Genomic DNA, 26,572 nt, shown 5'->3' with positions numbered 1-26,572 from the left:
AATTTTTTATGTATTTACTTCTTGCTGTAATTTTCTTTTCTTTTCTTTTCTTTTCTTTTCTTTTCTTTTCTTTTCTTTTCTTTTCTTTTCTTTTCTTTTCTTTTCTTTTCAAGATTTTATTCATTTGACACAGAGAGAGAGGCAGGCAGAGGCAGAGGGGGAAGTAGATTCCCTGCTGAGCAAGGAGCCCAATGGGGAAATCCATCCCAGGACCCTGGGATCATGACCTGAGCCGAAGGCGGCCGCCTAACTGACTGAGCCACCCAGGCACCCCTACTTTTTGCTGTAGTTTTCTAAGTTAATGGTTGCTTTTTTTCTTTGAGAAGATTGGTAGTGTTTTTATAGCTACTTTTTTTTAACTTGGGAAGATTAGGAGTGAAGTTTCATCGATAAGAATTTTTTTCCATTTCCTCAGAGTATCTATTACATTTCCAAAGGGAGTAGTTGAAAGTTGCAGGAGTTGTTCAGCTTAGGAAGCTCCCTGCAAAGGCTCAGGTAACTCAGGCTGTTACTTCTACACTGTAGTTCATTTGCTCTGTCCAGAGTGCATATCTATTTTCTGCCTTAGAACTGTTTTATTGTTTTATTTTATTTAGCCCAACATCTCCAGTGCACTTGAAGTATGTGAAGTGTTAAATTTACTAACTAGGCATTTTCTAGGTTTTACACTTTAAATCAGGTAGGGGCAGAATATAATGTCACTAGTCTTGTTCAGAAACTTGTATCTTTCGCTCTTGTTTTACATGAGGGAATATTTAAGAATTAGATAAAATGCTAATCTAGCAAGCTCACTAGTAAAGGACACATTATATTTCTTACTCATTGAAAAAAATCCGTTTTTGAACAATTTTTTCAGGGTTATCTGCAAAGGGAGATAATATTGAAAATATTAGTGTAGCAAAGTCTAGATAAAATTAGAATTATATTTTCAAATCTGCATGGTATACATGATAATTTATCCTAAATATTATTGGTAAGCCTTTTTATTTGGGAAATCATGAGGCTTGTTTGAATTTTTATGTTCGGGAATAAGAAAGTTCTACTTGGGGGGGGGGCGCCTGGGTGGCACAGCGGTTAAGCGTCTGCCTTCGGCTCAGGGCGTGATCCCGGCGTTATGGGATTGAGCCCCACATCAGGCTCTTCACTGGGAGCCTGCTTCTTCCTCTCCCACTCCCCCTGCTTGTGTTCCCTCTCTCACTGGCTGTCTCTATCTCTGTCGAATAAATAAATAAAATCTTTAAAAAAAAAAAAAAAAGAAAGAAAGTTCTACTTGGGTAAACCTGAGAAACAAACATTTTTAGCCGTGTAAGAATTGGGTATTATTTTTCTATTCTGCCAATTGTCAGTATTATTGAAAACTTAAAAATATTAATTGTGCTCCTTTAAGAGCACAGAGAGAGATAATTATTGACAAAAAAACCTCCCTAATATTAGGGGAGTTTCTTCTGGAAGTTTGTAACAGGCATGCCCAAACACAAACAATTTTTTCAGTATTTAAACAGGGTTAAAGCTGGGCTTATAGGCTGGCTAAAATTTTTAATGAGTTCATGTCAAAAAATTAATGAAACAAGTCATGGTAATTTTGTTTTTGTGTTTTATTTTTATGAGAGAATATCTTACAATAATGATTAAATTTTGTTTTCTATTGAAAACATACTGCATCGGGATGCTTGGGTGGCTCAGTCAGTTAAGCATCTGCCTTTGGCTCAGGTCATGATCCCGGGGTTCTGGAATCGAGCCCCACATCGGGCTCCTTGCTCAGTGGGGAGCCTGCTTCTCCCTCTGCCTGTCACAGGCTCCCCCTGCTTGTGCTCACTCACTCTCGCTCTCTTTCTCTGACAAATAAATACGTACAGTCCTAAAAAAGGAAACATATTGCATCAAAAGTCTGGAAATTGCTGCAGCTAAAGTTTCCAGTTGATACAATATTGAAAAAACTATATACTTGATTGAAATTACATAGTGAAGGGCCTTTTAATTTACTTAGTCTTTATTTAGAAGAATAAGCCTAACCAAAACATGATGTACTTTTATTTATGTATTTTAAGAATTCTCTACACCCATCATGGGACTCGAACTCACGACCCCGACCCTGAGGTCAAGAGTTGCACTTTCTATCTACTGAGCCAGCCAGGCGCCCCAAAACGTGATCTTCTTTTAGGCTAGATAGATAGATATATGATAGCTGTTATCAATAGATTTACTCCACCAGCTCTTAGTGACTGCCTCTCAAAGAGCCAACGATGGATATCTGGCCTCTTGGTCTTTCTTTTTATAAATTTTTTATTACTATATCATTTGTGATGAACTGTGCTACTAGGCTCTGTTTCAGAGTCACACTGACAGGTTGTGGCCAGTTAGATAATTAGATCCAAAAATCAGTTAGCTGAGTCTCACTGTGCTACGGTCATGTCAAACCAACCTTGATTTGAAAATATCTCTGATTGCAGGATCTAATGAATGACCTCTTAGAGAAGTTATTTTTCTTAGCTTTATTATACTTGTTAGTAAATTATGTGCCAAACCTTTCTTTTTAAAGATTATATTATTAATGATATATTTCTACCATTTGATTTTTACTCAAGGTTTCCTCAAGTGTGAAACTTGTTTTATGTCAAAAGTGTTTTGACTCTAGGTGAGAGGTGGGTTGCTATTATAAAGGTGGAGGGAAAAACATTTCAGTTTAAAACAAGGAAAACAAAATAAATGCCATGCTGTGGGTCAATATACAATTTGCTTTACTGCTTCTGATTCTAGAGAAAAAACCCTAAGTAACGTATTTACAGTAGGAAAATATATTTTGCTCCTGAAAGCTTGCTTTTTGGAACTTATTCATAAATAATAGGAATAGTATATATACTTCTTAAAGGTGTCTTCCAAATAAAATTATTACCTTTTAGGGTTTTGTTTTGTTTTGTTTTTCAAACTAATGGTATGAAGAGAACGCTTTTGAAACATTTGGAGAACAAGTTGTATGTTTATGTAGGTTAAAAGTTTAAAAAAAGTGCTTCATTTAATCATAATGTTTTCATCCAGTCTTTCCTTTACATAGCACCATGATTTTAATGTTTTTAGCATTAGTGCTGTGTACAGTGGCCAGTACTAAAAGTATGGGATGGTTTTCTTATAATTTTAGGACTACTTTCATTCAATACTTGGACTTGCAAACATCAAAAAAGCTATTGAAGAAGCTGAAAGACTCTCTGAAAGCCTTAAACTCAGGTACAGACATTATTATAAAATCCCTAAAAGAACATTCATTTAGAAGATAAAAGTAATATTTAGAACTTGTCCATTTATATCTGACCATGCTTATGAATCCCAGTTCCTAGAAATAAATCTTATGTTAACTGGAGCACAAAATTTAGAATCTTTGGCCATATTACCTTTATTATGTTCATGTGTTACCATTCATATTTTTTACTGAAAATCTAAAAATGTTTAGAATGATAGATTGTTAAGGTAAGCATTAGTGTAGTACATCAGAGCTCAGGTTTAATTTTTTCTAACTCTCTGACAGGATTCTTCAGAAAAATATAATTCCTCATATGCCCCAGGTTGTAATGGGTTACTGGACACCGGTCTTACGGGAATGCAGTATTTACTATTAGTTTTGCCTAGTTTGCAGTAGCTATGTATATTTAAAAAACAGATCTAATTCTAGTATTTACCATGACTGGCTTACCAGGCTTATAAAGTAATTAGCAATTAGAAGCAGTATGTTTCCATTTTTAGTTATTAGTCATTCTTTAACAAAATAAAAAGGGAACTGTTTTTCTAAATGATATTTCACGCTTGGATCAATGAACTATTCTAGTTATATACATCATAGTCTTTACTTAGAAATTACCTTTTTGAATTAATATATTCCCTTTATCCTTTTCAGAAATTACTAATTTTAGGGCTGGAGTATATTAGGGTGGTTGATACAATTTAGAATCACTATTCTCTTCCTCCTTTGACCAGTTAATCAAATGAGTAAAACAGAATTTCCCTTATTGATGTTTCTCTTGGATTTGCCTAGTTTTTCCCTACTTGTACTATTACCAAAGATACTCCTTTATCTTTTAGTCATTAAGGCCATTTTCTCACTTATTTGTTGTCTTTACTTTTTATATTTTGAACTACTTCATAAGCGAATGAGTCTTTAGAATTCATTTTAAGAGTGTAAGTCCTTTGAAAAATTGCAGGAGATTTGAATTTTTAAAGGTTGAAATTTTTGGGAGGGAAAGAACAAAAAGAGCATTAAACAACTTTAACTTGAGAGCATAGTGTTTCTTTTCAAGATTTTTGGGCAAGTTGAACTAAATCTACAGAGGGCAGATTTATGAGTTGTTTGTAACAGAACACTGGCAGAATCAAATTTCAGTTGGAGGGAGAAAGTATGCTGCAATAAAATACCCTATAGTGGGGTGCTAATTTTATGGAACTGTAACTCTTTTATTTTTCATGATCATGCCAATAAAAGACATCTTGACTTCTTTTCTCAACTAGATATGAAGAAGCCGAAGTTCGGAAGAAACTTGAAGAAAAGGACAGACAGGAGGAAGAGCAGCTGCAGAAACAGAAAAGGCAGGAAGCAGGAAGAGAGGATAGTGGCACATCACCTAAAAGTTCCTTGGAAAATGTAATGGATTCTAGAGACAAAACCCAAAAGGTATTTCAAATTTATTCGTGAAGTAAAAAGACCGGTTCTTTTCTTCAGATGATGTGCTTAAGGCAAGTTGAGATAACCACTACAATGTACTTTGAGGCAACAGGGGTAAAATTTAATGCGTTTTTATTAGAAGTTGAATTAAATATTCCAGCTTCGTTTGATTCCTTTCTTTTGGAGCTTTACAGAACTCTGTTCTGCATATCAGTCGGTTTTTTGCCATTACTATCAACTCGATTAGAGCTGTAGAAAGAGCATTTGAGCTGTGATTCAGTATATCTAAGTTCCAGTCCTATGTCAAGTGTTGTTTCACCCTTCTAGGACTTTATTTCCTCATTGCCAAATGAAGATCTTGAAATAGATGATCTTTAAGGTCTCCTCTTTCAATGTAATTTACATTGAAAAAGATTTGGTATACTACTTATTTGATGCCCAACCTTACCTGTTTCTAGGGTCTCGTACTCTCTTCGCTTTTTCTTCCTTTCTGACCATTTCCCTTCCCTCTTCCTCTTTTGTTTCATTTTATTCAGTGACCACTTGTAATCTAGCCACATCATTTGTTTGCCAAGAACCATCAGTGACAAAGTCTATACCTGCCAGCTACCGCTCTGTCTTCTTTTCTTCACCTTCTGAGAAATTATTCTTCCTAAAATATAATTTCTTTCTTTTCTTTTGTGTGTCTGTGTTTGCTAAAATATAATCTCTAATGCACTGTTGAAATTCATGGAAAGATTTCTGCTTTGCTTTTTCTTAAGGATTTTGTAGCTTTCAGCTATCATTTGTATGTGATCATCATCGGTTTCATTGAGAGATAGTTATTGAATTACTTGTGATTGTACTAGGCACTATGTAAGAAGAAGTGAAGAAATATGGTTTGTTGATTGTAGGAACTCATAATGTAAGATAAATAACACTGCCCTAGGGGGATGTTTTTTTGTAGGTCAAGTGGCTGATACAAATAAGTAACAAGACTTCAAAGAATTATATGAAAGGGACTTTTCAATCTCTTCATTTTTTTGCCTTTCCAGCAGGAGAGCCAGCTACTTTTATTACTTTTACTTTTGTTTAGCCTTTTTATACTGAAAAGAAGTACAATTAGACACTGTTACCCAGTGTCAATAATCAGTTAACATTTGTCACATTTTGTATCTGCGCCTCTCCCCTTTTGCTAGATTATTTCAAAGCAAGTTCCAGAGGACATACCATTTTACTCTTAAATATTTCAGTGTGCATCTCAAAGAAAGGGACATTTTCTTTATAATGACAATGCTATGTTTTCATCTCACAAAATTAACAAGAATTCCCTGATATAATCTAATACCCAGGCTATATTCACATTTACCCACTGTTTCACAATGATATTTTAGAGTTGATTTATTTGAATTAAGATCCACACAAGGTCTACTCGTAGTCTTCTGATTGTTTTGTCTCTTAAATTAAGTCTCTGTAGTACTCTCTGCTGGAGTGCCCCCTTTCTTTTTTTTTATTTCATGCATTTGACTTTTTAATTCAGGTGAAATGAACCAGCCACATTCTGGATTTATCTGATTGTTTCCTCCTTGTATCATTTAATCTATATTTCTATCTTCTATATTTCTTGTAGGCTGGAATTTCAACCTAGAAGCTTAATAGGATTCAGGTTCAGTTTTTGCTTTTGGCAAGAATGCTTCGTAGGTGATACTGTGCACTTCATATTGTATCATGTTAGGAGGCACATTACATACAGTTCTTTTTTAATTTTAGTGATGCTAAAACTGATCACTAGGCTCAAGTGGGTCATTGGTTTTTCATCTATAAAATGAGTTAGTACCTTACTGAAATATCCCATGTTGTCTTGGTTAGAAAATACAAATTTGTATTTTTACAAATTTTTATTTTCCTTCAATTATGTAATATTGAACTCTGAAAGGAATAGCCAGAATTTTTATTTCATTGTAAGAAATATTCCGTCATCAAATTAAATATTAAATTTCTGTAACAGTCTGTATTTTTATATTATATTTAGCCCTTAACTGAGGAAATTTCAAGGAAGCGTTATATGATTCTGATGTGCTGCTAGTTATTTTAGCTGTTTTCTGCTACCAGATAACCTGATGAAGCCATGACTCTTCATCTGTATTTTAATAAAATGCCAGTACTCTGCACACTTCATTTTCTGGGCTTTCAGTTTCAGTGAAGTAATAGAGTTGAAGTTTCTGTTTCTATGAAAATTTTTACTTCTGTTAAAGTTGAAACTTTTTTTTTCTATGATATAGATAAATGGTGAAAAGAGTGAAAAAAATGAGACCACAGAGAAAGGTAAGTGTGTACAGAAAGAGGGAGTTCTTTCAGGTTATTATCGAGATCTTCTTTTAATCCGAATAAGCTTCAGATTTTACGTTATATTTTTATGTAAGCAAACAATGTTTACATACATTTTGTGTGTAAGCTTTATCATTTTTCTTAGTCTGTATAATTATATCGAAAACGTGTTTATATTCTGCATATATCATGGAGAATATTAATGGTGATATGTAATTAAAAACATCAAAGCACAGTTTGTGCTTTTCAGTGGTTTTTTTTTTTTTTTTCAAGATGTAGTTTAGCATAGGGGTTAAGAGCATGGACTCTTCAAAGTCGGACTGCCTAGATGTTGAATACTGTCTCCTCCTTTGAATTTCCTGTGATCTTGAGCATGTTACTTAACCTCTCTACTTTAATTTCCCCCTCTGCAAAGTGAGGATAGTAGTAGTATCTGTTGTATAGACTTACTGTAAAGATTGAAAAAGTTAATATAGGTGGAACTCTTAGTGACTTTATATAAGTGAACTTTGTCAAAGGGTTCGTGTATTAGCTATTATGACTTATGACTCTAGTTTGTAGACCTGATTATTTAAAAGTCTTCTCCATTTCCCTCAAAAAAATCTAAACCAGTAATTTGGATGTTATCCATAGGTGGTATTGATACTCCAGTCACAAATATGTGACCTAAACAGCAAAACTCAGTTGCATAAGTTTTCCTCTCTCAGAAAAGTTTCAATTTAAATATTAATTATATGTAGCACTAAAATAAATCCCTATTTAAAATATTACTGTACAACAGGGGGTGCCTAGATGGCTCAGTCAATTGAGCACCCGACTCTTGATTTTGGCTTAGGTCATGATCTCAGGGTTATGAGATTAAGCCGTACATCAGGTCCCGTGCTCAGCAGAGGGATCTGCTTGAGAGTCTCTCCCTCTCCCTCGGCCCCTCCCCTGCTCTAAAATAATAAATAAATCTTTTAAAAAAATTAAATATTACCATACAACAATTTAAAAAATAAACAATGTAGTAAGATACCTTCCTAAAAGCTGTTATTAATTCATTCCAAGATTTGTTTTTAACTGTGTTTTTTGTATCTCAACCTGCTTGGATGTTACTTTTCCAAGTGGTTTGTTCCCAACTTTTTAAGACAATTTTGTTGTCAAAATGATCTTGATGCTTAGAGAGGGAAATAGGATGGTTATTAGCTGGTGGGTATTTTAGCTTAGAAGATACCGTGACTACATTCTTCTCACATCTCACTGCCGAAATAGTTCTTTTCATTTTAAGCTTTCTTGTAGTAACTTTTTATTTTTTTTAAATCTTTGTTTGCTTGTTTATTTATTTTTAAAGTTTCTATTATTGAAGTACAGTTGACCTTGTGCTTTTTAATCTTCATTTTCGGGTGGTAGAAGGTGGAAGAGGTCAATAGCAACATAACAAATTTTTATTTTGGCTAAATATTAAAGGGCTAGAGAGTAAACATTTTGGGCTTGGGGGTGGGGGATGCTGTCATTCTTGCTGTCTCAGCTAGAAAACAGCCATAGACAATATGTCAACACTTTTGTGTAGCTATGGTCCACTAAAAACAGGTAGCTATAGTTTGTCAACCCCTGACGCAGAACACAAATAAGCTTTTGGCTTATTACTCTAGGAATACTTGAAAATCTATACGTTTTTCAAAAAGCCCCTCATAAGACCTCATCAGAGACTTTTTAAAAAGAATTTAGAATCTGTCAAAAATTTTTGAACCATAGATGTTTGTTCTGGTTGACATTTGTCAAATGATTTAATTATTAAAAAGAGAATAAGAATGTTTTCATGAGATACATATATTAATTTCCTTTATTTTATTCCATCAGTAGAGCCAGCACCAGGTGTAGTTGTAACCTCAAGAGCAAGTTTTGGTGTTTTAAGCCTTCAGAAACAACATTGAACTAGCTTCTTCATAAATGTCAGAAACACAAATTATATTTAATTTTAGTTTAAAAAGTAATAAGTAGTATGGTGGGGTAGCAGGTATATGATACCTAGTACACTTCACTCTTCTAGAAGAAGACATGATTGTTCTGTGTTTACTGAACAGAGCTAGGTATTTCTTGTTGCTTATATTGTCTGTCTTGATTCCAAGGAACAGTCACAGCAAAGGAGCTATACACAATGATGATGGATGAAAACATCAGCTTGATTATAATGGATGCTCGAAGAATGCAAGATTATCAGGATTCCCATATTTCAAATTCTCTCAGTGTTCCTGAAGAAGCCATCAGTCCAGGGTGAGTCACTGTGTATTTAGGTAAAATGGTTAACTGTGGACAGTAGTAGATATTACCCTAGCATCCAAGCTACACATGATAAAGTTGGTTTTTTCTTCCTGTTGCTCCTTAATGGCACACTTTACCCTTTCTCTGAAGGGTGGTGTAAAGGACATTCTGGTTTGGCTGTTTTCTCCTGTTTGTGGCATTTGTAGTCTTATTAGAAAAGAAGTGAAGCTGCCTTTGTGTGCCTTCTCTCCCGAGCTTTTTGTTGACTAATTTCTCCTGTTATTTTCTGTTTGTGAGCTCGTGAAGCATATGCACCAAATTGACTAAAATCGTGAACTAATTGTTTTTTATTTTGAAATACCCCATCCCATTATCAGTGGTAAAAGAGTACACAAACACTTTAAAAAAAAAAAAAAAAGGCAGTATAGCCGAATGATTCAGCGATCAGATAGACTCTGAAGTCAGACTATATTCAGATTGTAACCATCTCTTATCAGCTACGTTACTTCTAGCGATTGACCTCACCTGTCTAAGCCCATATTTCCATCTGTAAAACAGGGATAGTAAAACTACCGATTCCAGAAGTTTTGAGAAGTTTAAGTGAGAAATTTTATACACACACACTTAGCACAGTGGCTGGCAGTTACTAAAGTGCCACTTACTTTAGTAAGGACTTATTAAAAAGCTTTTTTTTCTTCTTTGATTCAGTTTTAATCTATAAAATAATTTAAAGTTACTTGCATGGATATATTACATATTAAAAACTATCATAATAGCTACAGAGCTAAAATTCCATATCCAGAGCTATTTTTACTATTTTGAGTGTTATATAAATTATATAACCTCTCCAGGTCTTAGCTTATAGGATTGGATTAGTTAAAATCTATGGCCTATTTTAAGACCTAACTTAACATTGAAAAGATACACGTTTTAAATTAGGTAATAAAATTTGCATAGTTTTTGTCACATTGTTGATGCTTGACAAATGTTTGACTTGAAGAATAGGGCGCTTTGTAAATATGCTGTTTAAAAGTGAGACTGGAGTGCTTAGTCCATTCAAGTAGGTGTGAATATATTCCCAGGTATTTAATCTTTGGGTGGTGTAATCTATAGTAATAGAAAGCTGGTGGTTTTTATTGAGCTTAAGTGTTTCCCAAAATATGAGAAATTTGACTACTGTGAAACTCATGATGAGTTTAGGTTGAAGATTAAAGAACAATGAACTGCATGCCAAGAAAATTATTCCCCTTTAATTTTTGTTTCAGTCTTTCAGAAGTAGTTATAAGAAGTCTCAGTTTGGTGTTAGCATTCCTTTTTAATATTTGCTAATCTCCTTTCGTAGAGAGCAGGCCTCAGACTTTTTGTAGGTTACAGTATCTGCAGCTAGCTGATGATGATTACTATATTCCTTCTTTGTCTTTTTTAACATTTTAATACAGTATAGTATACATACAAAAGTACTCCCATCCTAAGTATTTAGCCCAGTGAATTTTCAAAAACAACACACCCATTTAGCTAACATCTGGACCAGAAATAGAGTATTACCACCACTCCAGAAGCCTTTCATAATGCCCTCTGTTAGTTACTACCCATATCCCCACCCACCAAAGGGGACCACCAGCTTCTAACAGATTTATTTTTGTCTGTTTTTGTATTTTATATAAAAGGAAATTTACACTGTAGTCTTTTATGTTTGGCTTCTTATACCCAACTTTGTATTTGTGAGGGGGCCTGGGTGGCTCAGTTGGTTAAGCATCTGCCTTTGGTTCAGGTCATGATCCCAGGGTCCTGGGATCGAGCCCCATGTCGGGCTCCCTGCTCATTTGGGAAGCCTTCTCCCTCTCCTTCGGCCTGCTGCTCCCCCTGCTTGTGCTTATTCTCTCTCTGTCAAATAAATAAATAAAATCTTTAAAAAAGACAAAAACAAAACTTTGTGTTTGTGAAAGTCATCTGTATTATTGTGTATAGCTGTGGTTCATTTATCCTCATTGCTGTATGCTGATTTATTGTATGAATATAACTACTGATCTATTTTATTTTTATGATTGTCCTTTATTAGATATGATGCTGTTTTTCCATGTATATAGGAATATACATTTTCCTGTTAAATTTAAGTAAAGGATCACTTTCAATTAAGTAATTAAATTAATAATTGTTTAAATATTAAATAATAGCCAAAGTAGTGCAAAATTGAAGCAGCTTGTGAAGATGATACGTGAAAGACTGAAATTTGGGAAATACTGGTTGATACTATTATTTCGTGATCATGGTATTTTTTGTAGAATACTGATCTTGAATTTTTAGACAAAGAGTATTTAGGCAAATATATCCCTAGAGTCAGAAATAGTCCTTAAGAATACACCATTTCAGTATTTTTCATTCTTTGTTGACCAAACATCCTTCTGATCACTATGTATCAGGTGAGAATATTATGAGACAATATTTTGTATTTCTTCTCTTTTTCTTTATTTCCTAGAAGATATAGTAGCCAACATTATTATATAGGAATGAGGGTTTTTTTTCTTTTTTTTATTTACTTTTTTTTTAAATTTTAATGTTTTTTTATTATATTATGTTAGTCACCATATAGTACATCCCTGGTTTCTGATGTAAAGTTCGATGATTCATTAGTTGCATATAACACCCAGTGCACTTTCTTTTAAACAACCTAAACCATTTTGTCTTACGAATAAAAGTGCACCAGTCCTGCCTTGCCAGTATCATTTAAATATTAAAATGCTTAGTTGCTTCACCAGGAATAATATGGAGTTCCTTACCTGGAGGAGCAAGTCTGTATTATTCATTCAGTCATTCAGCAGATATTTACTGAGCATTAGTTTACTATGGGTTGGATTGCTATGGTCTAAGTGCTGGGGCTTAACTGTTGAACAAAAATTTTGCTTCACAGAACTTGTATTTTAACAGGGAGTGTGGTAGTGAAACAGACAGTAAAACTTGAAATGTATGCCTGCTACTAGTAAGTTCTGTGGACATGGGTGTGTCAAGTGTGTACACTGGGATAGGTATTAAAATCTTAATCCAAAAAGGCTTCGCAGAGAAGCTATTACTGAGCAGATCTTGAGGGGTAAGGGAAATGAGTGATACAGTTATCTGAGGGAAAAGGATTCCAGACAGAAGGGCAGCAGGAGCAGAGGCCCTTAGGCAGGAGTACACCTTGATAACCAGGAACTACAAAGAAGCCAGTGGCTGGTGTGGAGGAGTCAGGGGGCAAGTAGTTAGTGATGAGGAGCTGATATAATAGGATTGGGGGGGAGGGGCCATGCTGCATGCCCATTCTGAAGACTTTAGGTAAGAACTTTTAACTTTTATGTGAGCGAAAGAGAACGTGAACAACATGCTTTAATGTAGAGTTGGTATTATTCACAGTTGATGATTTAAGAGGCAGCACTGCAAAACAACTAAGAGCATGGACATGAACCAGATTGCCTGAGTTTGAATTTGACTTGACTTGGCAGCCGTAACCTTGGGCAGGTTACTTAATATCTTTGTGCTTCAGTTTCTCCATTTATAAAATGGGGATAGTAATGTCTGCTTCATAGGATTTGTAGTGAGGATTCAGTGAGAGTCTATAAATAAAGCATTTAGAATAGTACCTGGCACATAGTAAATGCTCTGTGTGTTTGTTAAATAAACATTTTGGTATCTGGCTAACTATTAATTATATAGGTATAAGAGAACTGAAGTATAAATAACGTTACTCAAGTGATCCCCCCAGTGATTTACTTGTAGCTGAGAGAGGGAGGGGCTCAGATGACTTCCTCTGTTTTCAGTTTTGGCCCCCTTTTTTGTGAAGGGTCAGAATTGAGTCTATTTCTTTTAGTTTCTAATGATTACTAAAATATACTTCAGTGTTATGGAAAGGTGAAGTTGTTAAACATGTTGGGATATTTAATACCCTGATACACAGTTAGACCTTAGAAAGAAATGGTTCTTAAAGTTCGCTGTGATGTGATACAGACTAGAAGAAAACTCAGTGTCTTATATTAGTATATTAGGACTTCTCGTCTACCTTTGCCCCAATACAAATGTTAATACATTTCAGAGTCACTGCTAGTTGGATTGAAGCAAAACTCCCAGATGATTCTAAAGACACATGGAAGAAGAGGGGGAATGTGGAATATGTGGTACTTCTTGACTGGTTTAGTTCTACAAAAGATTTACAACTTGGAACAACTCTACGGAGTCTGAAAGATGCACTTTTCAAGGTTAGCAAGTTTCCTTGTTAGTTTACTGTGATTGTAAGCGTTATTTGGTTGTTAGAAAGGTATATTGACTAGCTGTTTATCTCAAGGATAAGAAGATCCATCAACTTTGGTTGTAAATTTTTTTAAAAATTCAGACCCGAGGGGCGCCTGGGTGGCACAGTGGTTAAGCGCCTGCCTTCAGCTCAGGGCGTGATCCCGGCGTTCTGGGATCGAGCCCCACATCAGGCTCCTCCGCTATGAGCCTGCTTCTTCCTCTCCCACTCCCCCTGCTTGTGTTCCCTCTCTCGCTGGCTGTCTCTATCTCTGTCGAATAAATAAATAAAATCTTAAAAAAAAAAAAAAATCAGACCCGAAAGATTAGTTTTCAATCACCAAGTAACAACAAACTGATCTATCTAAAGTAGGATTAGAATTTCCAGGAACATAAGTTATCTGAAAAAAAGCATTATTTTTTGTTTTAAGAATTAGACTATGCAAACATAAAAGCAAAGGAAGAAGTCCTTGAGGAGAAAAAGATAGATTGACTTGATAAAATAAAACTTCAAGTGTGAAAAAATGTTAAAAGATGAGAATGCAGGAAACAGGAAAGTATTTGCAACAAACATGGCAATACATTTGGCCTTTGAACAATTCAGGGATTAGGGGTGCCAACACCCTGCGACAACTTTTGACTTCTCCCAACTTGTAATGCTAATAGCCAGAACAGTTGATCAACATAACATAAACAGTCGATTAACACATATTTTATGTATTATATGTATTATATGTTATATTCTTGCAGTAAAGTAAGCTAGAGAAAAGAAAATATTATTAAAATCGTAAGGAAGAGAAACTACATTTATAGTACTGTACATATATTTATTGTGCATGTATTTATCTGCCTATATAGGCGGATGGGCAGTGTCAGGACAAGGTCGGTGGCAACAGTGGGTCTGGCCCTGGGATGGCAGTGTTCCACAGCCTGGTAGCTTCTGCTCAACAGTGGCAGCTACTGGGTAGGCCTGCAGGTAGTGACAGCACCCTGGAGCACAGTACAGCTGCCCCGTCTGCCTAGGTAGAGATGTGCCACCAGCCTGTGGCTACTGGCAACTATAGCCACACGTGTGTGTTCTGGCCTCCAGGAACCACCGTGCCGAGTGATCTGCCCCTGGCCAGGGAGGGTCCTAAACCCAAAGAGGACCAGGGCAGGGAGGGAGGAATGTCAGGGATGCTTGGCTTCCTGGGCAGCACTGTCCTGCCCTCTGGGTACAAACCTCTACTTCAGCCCAGCCTCCTGCCCACCAGCCTAGAGCTTTCAACCTAACCGCTCTCTTGGCACACGGTGAACTGTAGCCCTGTCCAGTTTGGGGATTGCTGGGGGCTGCTGACAGCCTTGGGAGGTTTCCCTGGGTACTCAGTGGGCAGCAGGCACTACCTCTGCACCAGTCGCTTTCGATTTGTTTCCATGGAGACTGGGGTGGGCAGTTGTAAATAAATGCCTGTGGCTTTTGCTGTCAACTCAAAAGAAAAAAAAAGCGTGTAAGTAGACCTGCGCAGTTCAAACCCATGTTGTTCAACAGTCAGCTATAGTTTAGAACACCCAAAATATGAAGAGTTTTTGCAAATAAGAAAATCATTTAAGATAAAATAAGCAATGGACACAGACCTGAACAAGTGACAGAACATAAAAATGATCTTTACTAGTAGAAATGCAAATTGAAATAGTAAATGCCATGTTGCTCACTAAATTAACAAAAGTAAAAATAATGCTTATTTAATTTGTTAAATTATTAAGCTGATAGCACTGAATGCTGGTTAAGATTAAACTTGATGTGCTGGTAGGAAGGTCAGTTGATGGAACATTACCCTTCAGGGGACAATCTTAAGCCCTTAAAACAATTCATGCTTTAAAACAGGGAATTTGGAAATACACCCAAGTATAGATGAAACTGCTAATAATCAGCAACTTTTGACCTCCAAAAGTGGCAGTTTCATGAAGTACAATCTAAGATAAATGGAAGTTGAGTGTATGATAAAGATGACAAATCAGTGTGGATGAGATTGAGTCCTGTGTCGGGTTCTCGCTGAGTGTGGAGTCTGCTTAAGATTCTCTCTCTCCCTCTCTGTCCCCCACCCCCCACAAACTCTCTCTCTGTAAAAAAAACATAAAAATAAGTTGTTTTTCCCTTTTGCATGATAAAAAAACAAAACAAAACAAATCAATGTGGAAAAGATGCACTGAAATGGTTTGGGGACAGCTGGCTAGCCACTAAGTAAAGAATGGGGACCCCTACCTTACTTCTTAGATCACAGTGTATTCCACATGGGTCAATGACATAAATATGTTGATTGAAACAAGAAATACTAGGAAAAACCATTTGTGGGTGTTTTTTATTATCTTGATGCTAAATCAGACTGTAAAGGAAGATCTATATATTTGACTGTGTTAAAAATCCCATAAGTCAATCAGGAAAAATAATTGTAACATATATGACAAAGAGCTATTTTTCTTAATATTCCGAGTACCCTCAGCATTTACTAAAAAAATTGCAAACTCTACCGAAAAATGGACATGGGAGATTAGTTAGGTCCTAGAATATTAATGGTTAATAAGTATCCTAAAAGATGTGCAGCTTAACTAATAAAAGCTAATTAAAACATGATACCATTTTATGTCCGCCAGTTTGGTAAAAATTATAAAGATTTAGAATAGGCATTCTCATTTGTTGACAAATATATAAATTGGTATTGTCTTTTTGAAGGGCAGTTTCGCAGCATCTACCAAACTTTTAATCCAGCAGTTCTAGTTCTAGTAAATTATCCTAAAAAAATACATGGTTATATATTTTTAAAGATCAGGAATAAAATGTTTATGTGCCTTGGCTCAGCAACACCACTTCTGGGGATTTTCCCTAATGGAGTTGATTGAGTGTGTGCATACACAAGGATCTTCAGTGTTTATCTCAGCATTGTTTAAAATTAAATGGGGAAAATAACCATAATGTGTTCCGATCATTGATTCAGTTTGGGGGTGGTGTGTGTGTGTGTGTGTGTGTATAAAATAGAATATTATCTGGTCATTACAAATGGTGATAAAACTGTTAATAAAAGATGTTCATATAAGAGAAAAACAGCAGCATAGAAGTCACCGTTTCGTGAAAATAAAATCTATAAAGTATTCATGTGCATAGAAAACTCTAAGAATAAACCCTGAAATGTTAAAGTGGTATATCTGGGTGGTTAGATTATGGATGATTTTTATTGTATATGAACTTTTTTTCATAACTTTCTTCCGAGATCATGGATTACTTGTGTGGTTTTAAAAACCTGATGTATCCATTTGTTTCATTCAATGCTGAATTTTGAATTCAGCTCTCGTTTTTTATCATTTCAAAGATGAATCTTTAAGAGAGCAGTTTTAAAATTCAGTTTTTTTGTGTTTTTAATTGTGAAGAGACTGCCGCCATATTAAAAATACTATTTCCTTATTTTATAGTGGGAAAGTAAAACTGTCCTGCGCAATGAGCCTTTGATTTTAGAAGGAGGCTATGAAAACTGGCTCCTTTGTTATCCTCAGTATACTACAAATGCTAAAGTTACTCCACCCCCACGAGGCAAGAATGAAGAGGTGTCTATCTCATGTATGTATGTGAAAATTTTTGTTTAAAATTGCTTTGGTAAAATAAACTTTAAATTATTTGTGTTCTCAGGGTAGTGGTCTTGGTTGTGTGTGTACTTGTCCTATTGGGTAGCAGTTTGTTTTCAGGCATAAAAAATACCAGATGTCCACAGCGTGAAAGTTAATTCTTTAAGATTGTTGTGGTTGTCACCTCATTTACTTTACATTGAACTATTACATATAATATGCAAGAGTTATGTAAGTACTATTTATGGGGTTTGCTGTTCTTTGAAAAATGTTATTCTTTTTGGGGATTTTAGTGGATTTTACTTATCCTTCACTGGAAGAATCAGTTCCTTCTAAACCTACTGCCCAGATGCCACCTCCTTCTGTAGAAGTAAATGAAAGTATAGAATTGATAAATGATCAAGATGAGAGAATGGTACCACAGAACATATCAGCTCCAGTTGAGCCAATTGCTGCTTCTAATTCTGATGTTTTACCCATAATTCAGCCAGTGCCTGTTACAAAGAACGTTCCACAGGTATGTTCTTGATTTCTTTTTAACTTTATTGTTTCTCTTTTTTTAATATTACATTAAATGCATAGTATACAAATGAAGTTTTATATATAACCTTTTATATTTTATAAAGAAAAATACGAGTGAGGAAAATTTATATGTTTTGGTGCCTTTTGGCTATAAAAATTTTTCATTATAATTCAGTCCTGTTGCCACAGCAGCATTAGAATAGATAATTCAAAAGATTTCAGAGGCAGCTAGCAATCCATTTACTATAGGCAGTACCAGTAAAAGATTGTGTTATCACAGTAAATATGAACATTTTCAGGAGTTTCTCGTATTATAATTTAACCCATAGTGTTTTCCCAAATAGTTTGGCTTAAAGATGATAGATATGTGATATCAATATTTTGCTTTCAAAATAATACTATAGTTCTGTTTCCTTAGAATTTGATACATAAAGAACATGCATGTTTTTTGTTATTGTTACTTCTTTTGTTATTATTGAAGTATTGTTGCCGTACAATATTATATTAGTTTCAGATGTACAACATAGTGATTAGACATTTATATACATCATGAAATCATCGCCAGAAGTCTAGATACCATCTGTCATCAAAGTTAAGTAAGATGTTATTGACTATATTTTCTTTACTATACTTTACATCCCTGTGACTTATTTCTTAGCGGTAAGTTTGTACTTCTTAATCCCCTTCACCTATTTCATCCAACCTCCTCAAACCCCTCCACCCTGGGCAACCACCAGTTTGTTCTCTTTATGAGTCTGTTTCGGTTTTGTTTTGTTTGTCTTGCTTTTCAGATTACACATATAAGTGAAATCATATAGTATCTGTCTTTTTTTGACTTATTTCACTTAGCATAATACCCTTTAGGTCCATCTATGTACTGCAAGTGATAAGATTTTATTCTTTTTTGTGGATGAGTGCTATATCACTATATATACACCACATGTTCTTTATCTGTTCATCTATTGGTGAACACAAGTTGTTTCCATACCTTAGCTTTGTAAATACTTTAACATGGGGTGCATATGTCTTTTTGAATTACTGTTTTCATTTTCTTCTGATGAATGGAATTATCAGAAGTGGAATTGCTAGATCATATAGTTCTATTTTTCATTTTTTGAGGACTTTCCATACTGTTTTCTCCAGTGGCTGCACCAATTCACATTCCCACCAACAGTGTACCAGGATTTCTTTTTCCATCACATCCTCACCAACACTTGATATTTCTGCTCTTTTTGATTTTACCCATTCTGACAGGTGTAAAGTGATAATTTCGGGTGGCTCAGTTGGTTAAGCCTCTGACTCTTGGTTTTAGCTCAGGTCGTGATCCTCAGGGTTGTGGAATCGAGCTCCCACATTGGACCCCATGCTCAGCATATAGTCTACTTAAGATTCTTTCTCTCCCCCTCTCCACTACGTGCTTGCTCACTGTCTCTCAAATAAATAAATCTTTTTTTTTTTTAAGTGATACCTCATTGTGGTTTTAATTTGCATTTTCCTGATGATTAGTAATCTTGAGCACTTTTTCATGTTTCTCTTGGCTACTGTATGACTTCTTTGGAAAAATGTCTATTTGGGTCCTCTGCCCATTATTAAATCAGATTGTGTGGGTTTTTTGGTGTTGAGTTGCGTAAGTTCTTTGTATATTTTGGATATTAATCCATTGTCGAATATGTCATTTGCAAATATATACCACATTCAGTAGGATGCCTTTTCATTTTGTTGATGGTTTCCTTCACTGTGCAAAAGCTTTTTAGTGTGATGAATGAGTCCCATTTGTTTATTTTTACTTTTGTTGCCCTTGGCTGAGGAGACAGGTCTAAAAAATATTGCTAGAATCAGTGTCTAAGAATTTACTACCTATATTTTCTTTTAGTTCTATGGCTTCAGGTCTTACATCTTGGTCTTTAATCCATTTGAATTTATTTTCATATAGATATAAGAAAGTGTGGTCCAATTTCATTCTTTTGCATGTTGCTGTTTAGCCTTCCCAACACTGTTTATTGAAGAGACTGTCTTATCCCCATTGTATATTCTTGCCTCCTTTCTCATAGATTAACTTACCATTTAAGTGTGGTTTTATTTCTGGGTTCTTTATACTGTTCCATTGATCATGTGTTTTGGTACCAGTGCCATACTGTTTTGATTAGATTTGTAGTGTATCTTGAAATCTGGAATTGCAACACCTCCAGCTTTGTTCTTCTTTCTCAGAATTGCTTTGGCTATTGGTGATCCTTTGTGGTTCCATACAAATTTTAGGATTTTTTTATTCTAGTTCTATGAAAAATAGTATTGGTATTTAGATAGATATTGATTAAATCTGTAGATTGCTTTGGGTAGCATTGATGTTTTAACAATATTAATTCTTCCACTCCACGAGCATGGTATATCTTTCCATTTATCTCATCTTCAGTTTCTTTCATCAGTGTCTTAAAAGTTTTTGGAGTACAGGTTTTTTATCTCATGGTTAAATTTATTCATAAGTATTTTAATCTTTTTGATGCAGCTGGCTATAGAATAGTTTCTTTTTTCTTTTTTTTTTTTTTTTTTTAGATTTTTTTTATTTATTTATTTGACAGAGACAGCCAGCGAGAGAGGGAACACAAGCAGGGGGAGTGGGAGAGGAAGAAGCAGGCTCCCAGCAGAGGAGCCCGATGTGGGACTCGATCCCGGAACGCCAGGATCACGCCCTGAGCCGAAGGCAGACGGTTTAACGACTGCGCTACCCAGGCGCCCCTAGAATAGTTTCTTAATTTCTCGTTGTTATGGTTCATTATTAGGGTGTAGAAACAGAACAAATTTCTGTATATTGATTTTGCATCCTGCAACCTTACTAAATTCATTTGTTAGTTCTAATAGGTTTTCTGGTGAAGTGTAGGGTTTTCTACATATAGTGTCTTGTGATCCATAGATAGTACCAGTTTCACTTCTTCCTTACCAATTTGGATGCCTTCTGTTTCTTTTTCCCAGCTGATTGCTGTGGCTAGGATTTCCAGTGCTATATTGAACAGAAGTAGAAAGGGTGGGCATCCTTCTTGTTCATATCTTGAAGGAAAATATTTCAACATTTCACTGTTGAGTGTGGTGTTAGGTGTGGGTTTGTCATATAGTTCCTTATTATGTTGAAATATGTTTGCTATATACCCAGTTTGTTGAGTTTTTAGCATAAATGGATGATGCATTTTATCAAATGCTTCTTCTGCATCTACTGTAATGCTCATATGGTTTTTATCCTTCATTTTGTTGATTGATTTGCAGATATTGAACCATCCTTGTATCCCTGGAATAAATCCCTCTTGGTTGTGGTGCATGATCCTTTTAGTGTATTGTTGAATTCAGCTTGCTGATATTTTGTTGAATATTCTTACATCTCAGTTCATCAGGGATGTTGGCCAATAATGTTCTTTTTTACAGTGTTTTTGTCTGCTTTGCGTATGAGGGTAATGCTGATCTTGTACAATGAATTTGGAAGTGTTCCTTCCTCTTTGATTTCTTGGAATAGTTTGAGAAGAATAGATATTAACTCTTCTTTGGTAGAAATCACATGTGAAGCCATCTGTTCCTGGACTTTGTGGGGTTGTGGGAGTTTTTGATTAGTGATTCCGTTTCATTGCTAGTACAGGTATACAACAGATATTGTGGGTTTTGTTCCAGACCACCACAATAAAGTGAATTATCATGATAAAGTAAATCTAATTAATTTTTTGGGTTTTTGGTGTGTATAAAAGTTATCTTTACACTGTATTGTTGTCTATTAAGTGTGCAATAGCATTATGACTAAAATAACAATGTACATATCTTAATTGAAAAATACTGCTAAAAAGGCTAGCCATCATTTGAGATNTCAGCAGGATGTAATCTTTTTGCTGGTGGAGGGTCTTGCCTCAGTGTTGATGGCTATTGACTGATAAGGGGTGGTTGCTGAAGTTTAGGGTAACTGTGGCAATTTCTTAAAATAAGACAACAGTGACGTTTGCTGTATCAATTGACTCTTTCTTTCATGAATGATTCCTTTGTGGTATGCAATACTATTTGATAGCATTTTCCCCACAATAAAACTTCTTTCAAAATTGGAGTCCATTCTCTCAAACCCTGCCACTCCTTTATCAACTAAGTTTATGTTATATTCTAAATCCTTTGTTGTCATTTCAAGTCTTCACAGCATCTTCCAGTAGATTCCATTTCAAGAAACCACATTCTTTACTCATCCAAAAGAAGCAACTGTTCATCCATTCGAGATAGCAGCAATTTAGTCATATCGTCAGGCTCTACTTGTAATTCTAGTTCTCTTACTATTTCTACCACTTTGAGGTTAGTTCTGTCACTTTAGTCTTGAATGACTCAAAGTCATCCATGAGGCCTGGAATCAACTTCTTCCAAAATCCTGTTAATGTTGAAATCTTGACATCTTTCTAGGAGTCACTAATGTTCTTAACTTCATGTAGAATAGTGTGTCCTTTCCAGAAAGCTTTCAATTGACCTTGCCTAGATCCATTGTAGGAATCACTTTCTACGCAGTTCTAGCCTCAGAAAATGAATTTGTCTCTCTGACAAATAAATAAATAAAATCTTAAAAAAAAAAAGATAGATGTGTGACTCTTCTGTTCACTTAAACACTTAAGAGGGCAGGGTTATTCATTGGCCTAATTTCATTATTGTGTCTTGGGGAATAGAGAGGCCCAAGGAGAGGGAGAGAGACTGGGGAACAGTTGGTCCATGGAGCAGGCAGAACATACACACAACATTTATTAAATCATATGGGTATGGTTCATGGCACTGGAAAAAAAATTAAAATAGTAACATCAAAGATCATTGATCACAAATTACCATGACATGAAGTAATAATAAAATGTTTGAAATATTGTGAGAATTATCAAAATGTGATGCAGAGATATGAAGTGAGCAAATGCTGTTGAAGGAGTGTCACTAATAGACTTGCTTGACTCAGGGTTGCCAAAAACCTTTAGTTTTTAAAAAATATAATGTCTGCGAAGTGCAGTAAAGCAAAGTGCAGTAAAACAAAGTATGCCTGTAATTAATTAATATTTTCTGTTCTTGCTGATTGAGTCTTGGAAAATCGTATGTTTCAAAGAATTTATGCATTTCTCCTAGGTTGTCCAATTCATTGGCATACAATTTTTCATAATCTTCTGTAATCTTTTGTGTTACTGTGGTGTCAGTTGTTATTTCTTCTTCATTTCTTTTTTTTTTTTTTTTAAGATTTTATTTATTTATTCGACAGAGATAGAGACAGCCAGCGAGAGAGGGAACACAAGCAAGGGGAGTGGGAGAGGAAGAAGCAGGCTCATAGTGGAGGAGCCTGACGTGGGGCTCGATCCCGTAACGCTGGGATCACGCCCTGAGCCGAAGGCAGATGCTTAACTGCTGTGCCACCCAGGCGCCCCTCTTCTTCATTTCTGATTCTGTTTATTTAAGTCCACTCATGTTTTCTTGATGAATCAGTCGGGCTAAGGATTTATCAGTTTTGTTCATCTCTTCCAAGAAGCAGCTCTTGATTTCATTGATCTTTTCTATTGTTTTTACTGTTTCATTTTTTTCTGCTCTCTTTTTTATTTCCTTCCTTCTGCTAATTTGGGGCTTTGTTCTTTTTCTAGTTTATTTAGGTATGAGGTTAGGTATTTTTATTTGAGATTTTTCTTGTTTCTTGAGGTAGGCCTTTATCTCTGTAGACTTCTCTCTTAGAACTGTTTATGCTGCATCCCAAAGGTTTGGACCATTGTGCTTTCATGTTTATTTGTTTCCATGTATTTTTTAATTTCTTCTTTGATTTCTTGGTTGACTCTGTTGTTTAGAAGTTCTATGTGTTTGTATTCTTTCCAGATTTTTTCTTATAATTGATTTCTAGTTTCATACTGCTGTGGTTGGAAAAGATGCTTGATACGATTTCAGTCTTCTTAAATGTATTGAGACTTGTTATGTGGCCTAACATGTGATCTGTCCTGGAGAAGGTTTCATGTACACTTGAAAAGAATGTATACTCTGCTGTTTTGAAACAGAATGTACTGTGTATGTCTGTTAGATCAGTGTGGTCTAATATGTCCTTCAAAGCTACTGTTTCCCTTGTTTATTTTCCATCTGGATGATCTATCCATTGGTGTAAGTATGGTGTTAAAATCCCTTGCTATTATTGTCATATGATCAATTTCTTCCTTTCTGTCTGTTAATATTTGCTTTATATATTTAGGTGCTCCTGAGATGGGTGCACAGATATTTAAATTTGTTATATCCTCTTAACTGGATTGATCCCTTTGTCATCATAGAATGCCCCTCTTTGTCTCTTGTTATATACAGTCCTTGTTTTAAAGTCTATTTTGTCTGATAAAAATGTTGCTACCCCACCCTTTTTTTTTTTTTTTTTTTTTTTTGCTTTTTTGCTTTTTTGCTTTTTTGCTTCCATTTGCATGGACTTTTTCCATCCACTCACTTTTAGTCTGTATGTGTCTTTAAGTCTGAAGTTTCTTGTAAGCAGAATACGAGATGGGTCTTATTTTTTTTATCCATTCTGTCATCCTGTGTATTTTGATTATAGCACTTAATCCATTTACATTCAAACTAATTATTTATAGGTATGTACTTACTGCCATTTTATTAATTTTTTCTGATTGTTTTTGTAGCTCTTTTCTGTTCCTTCTCTTGCTCTCTTCCCTTGTGATTTGTTGACTTTCTCTAATGTTTTGTTTAGATTCCTTTCTCTTTATTTTTTGTGTATCTATTACAGGCTTTTGGTTTTTGGTACGTATATAATACCTTAGATATATATAGCACTTAACTTCAAACACATTCTAAAACCACTACATTTTAATTCATCCCCTTCACATTTTATATTCCTTTTTTTTTTTTTTAAGATTTTATTTATTTATTTGACAGAGATAGAGACAGCCAGCAAGAGAGGGAACACAAGCAGGGGGAGTGGGAGAGGAAGAAGCAGGCTCATAGCGGAGGAGCCTGATGTGGGGCTCGATCCCATAACGGCAGGATCACGCCCTGAGCCGAAGGCAGACGCTTAACCTCTGTGCCACCCAGGCACCCCTATATTCCTTTTTTTTTTTTTAAGATTTATTTATTTGAAAGTGAGAGTGTGCACTCCAGTGGGGGGAGGGACAGAGGGAGAGAATCTTCAAGCAGTCTCCCCACTGAGCGTGAAGCCCAACGCAGGGCTCAGTCTCACCACCCACAAGATCACAACCTGAGCTGAAACCAAGAGACACACTTAACTGACTGAGCCACCAAGGCACCCCTCCACATTTTATATTTCTGATGTATTTTACATTTTTTATTTTTGTATTTCTTTATTATACTTGATTTTTTTACTTTTGTCATAATCTCCGTAGTAGCTTTAGAATTAGTTTATCCCCTACCTTTACTATGTTTGCTCTTACCAATGACATTTTTTCTCTTAAAATGTTACATCTAATTATGGCCTTTTCTTTTCCACTTAACAGAGTTCCTTTAACCTTTTACAAGGCTGGTTTAGTGATGGTGAAACTCCTTTAACTTTTGTTTTTCCGGGAAACTCTTTATTTCTTATTTAATTCTGAATGATGGGGCGCCTGGGTGGCTCAGTCATTAAGCGTCTACCTTTGGCTCAGGGCGTAATCCCAGAGTCCTGGGATTGAGCCCCACATCGGCTCCTTTGCTGGGAGCCTGCTTCTTTCTCTCCCACTCCCCCTGCTTGTGTTCCCTCTCTTGCTGGCTGTCTCTCTGTCAAATAAATAAATAAATCTTTTTTTTTTTTTAATTCTGAATTATAACCTTGCTAGGTAGAGTATTCTTGGTTATAGGCTTTTTTTTCTACAATTCGAATATATCATGACAGTCCCTTCTGGCCTACAAAGTTTTTGCTAAAAAATCAGCTGAGAGCCTTATAGGGTTTCTCTTATAGGTAACTTTTTGCTTCTCTCTCGCTGCTTTAAAAATTCTCTTTATCTTTTTTTTTTTTATGATTTTATTTATATGAGACAGAGAGCATGAGTGGGGGGAGGGACAGAGGGAGAAGAAGACTCCCCGCTGAGCAGGGAGCCTGACACAGGGCTCAATCCCAGGACCCTGAGATCATGACCTGAGCCGAAGGCAGATGCTTAATGGACTGGGTCACCCAGGTGCCCCAATTCTCTTTGTCTTTAACCTTTGACGTGTTAATTATTATGTCTTGATGCAGATCTCTTTGTTTTCATCTTGTTTTGGTTCTTTGTGTTCTAGACCTGGATTGTCTGTTTTCTTCTCTAGGTTAGGAAAGTTTTCAGCTATATTTTTTCAAATAAGTTTTCTGCCCCTTTCTCTTTCCCTTCTCCTTCTANNACCCCGTAGTACAAATATTAGTACACTTGATATTGTCCCCATCATCTCTTAAACTACCCTCTTTTAAGTTCTTTTTTCTTTTTGTTCTTCAACATGAGTGATTTCCATTATTCTGTCTTCCAGATCACTGATATATTCGGTATTTTTTAATCTGCTCTTGATTCCTCCTAGTGTATTTTTCCTTTTAGTTACTTTTATTCTTCAGCTCTGATTGGTTCTTTTTTGCATTTTCTACCTCTTTGTTGAAATTCTTAGTGCATTCATCCATTCTTCCAAGTTCAGTGAATATCATCATGACCACTGCTTTGAACTCTTTATCAGGTAGATTGCTTATCTCTGGTTCTTTTTCTGAGGTTTTATCTTATTGTTTGTTTTGAACATATACCTCTGCCTCCTCATTTTGCTTGACTCTCTGTGCTTCTCTGTGTTAGATAGGTCAGTTGCATCTCCCAGTCTTGAAGGAGTGGACTTATGTAGATGGTGCCCTGTGGGGCCCAGATGTGCAGTCTCCCCCTGGTCACCAGAACCAGGTACTCCAGGGGTATCCCCTGTGGGCTGTGTGTGCCCTTCTGATGTGGCTAGGTCGAGACTGCTACAGGCACACTGGTGGCCAGGACTAGTCCCTGATGCAGATGGCTGAGAGGCCCAAGCACAACTGGGGAAGGCTGTTGGGTAGAACTGACA

The 26,572-nt window shown here is 35.7% G+C and overlaps 1 protein-coding gene across 2 annotated transcripts in view; it reads left to right on the top strand.

Moving 5' to 3' along the window:
• Positions 1-26,572, top strand: part of USP8 (ubiquitin specific peptidase 8) — a 74,965-nt gene that overhangs the window by 27,550 nt on the left and 20,843 nt on the right. For both annotated transcript variants that reach the window (XM_040620644.1, XM_040620645.1), the window contains exons 4-10: positions 3,137-3,222; positions 4,495-4,657; positions 6,910-6,952; positions 9,067-9,211; positions 13,263-13,425; positions 16,901-17,045; positions 17,344-17,567. In XM_040620644.1, the coding sequence (XP_040476578.1) occupies positions 3,137-3,222; positions 4,495-4,657; positions 6,910-6,952; positions 9,067-9,211; positions 13,263-13,425; positions 16,901-17,045; positions 17,344-17,567 (969 nt within the window). The remainder of the gene's footprint in view (positions 1-3,136; positions 3,223-4,494; positions 4,658-6,909; positions 6,953-9,066; positions 9,212-13,262; positions 13,426-16,900; positions 17,046-17,343; positions 17,568-26,572) is intronic.

Source organism: Ursus maritimus, unplaced genomic scaffold (genome assembly GCF_017311325.1).
Source record: "Ursus maritimus isolate PB19 unplaced genomic scaffold, ASM1731132v1 scaffold_35, whole genome shotgun sequence".
In the NCBI taxonomy this organism is placed as follows: domain Eukaryota; kingdom Metazoa; phylum Chordata; class Mammalia; order Carnivora; family Ursidae; genus Ursus; species Ursus maritimus.
The sequence above is the reverse complement of the archived record's forward strand: the minus strand, read 5'-3'. Positions and strand labels throughout refer to the sequence as shown.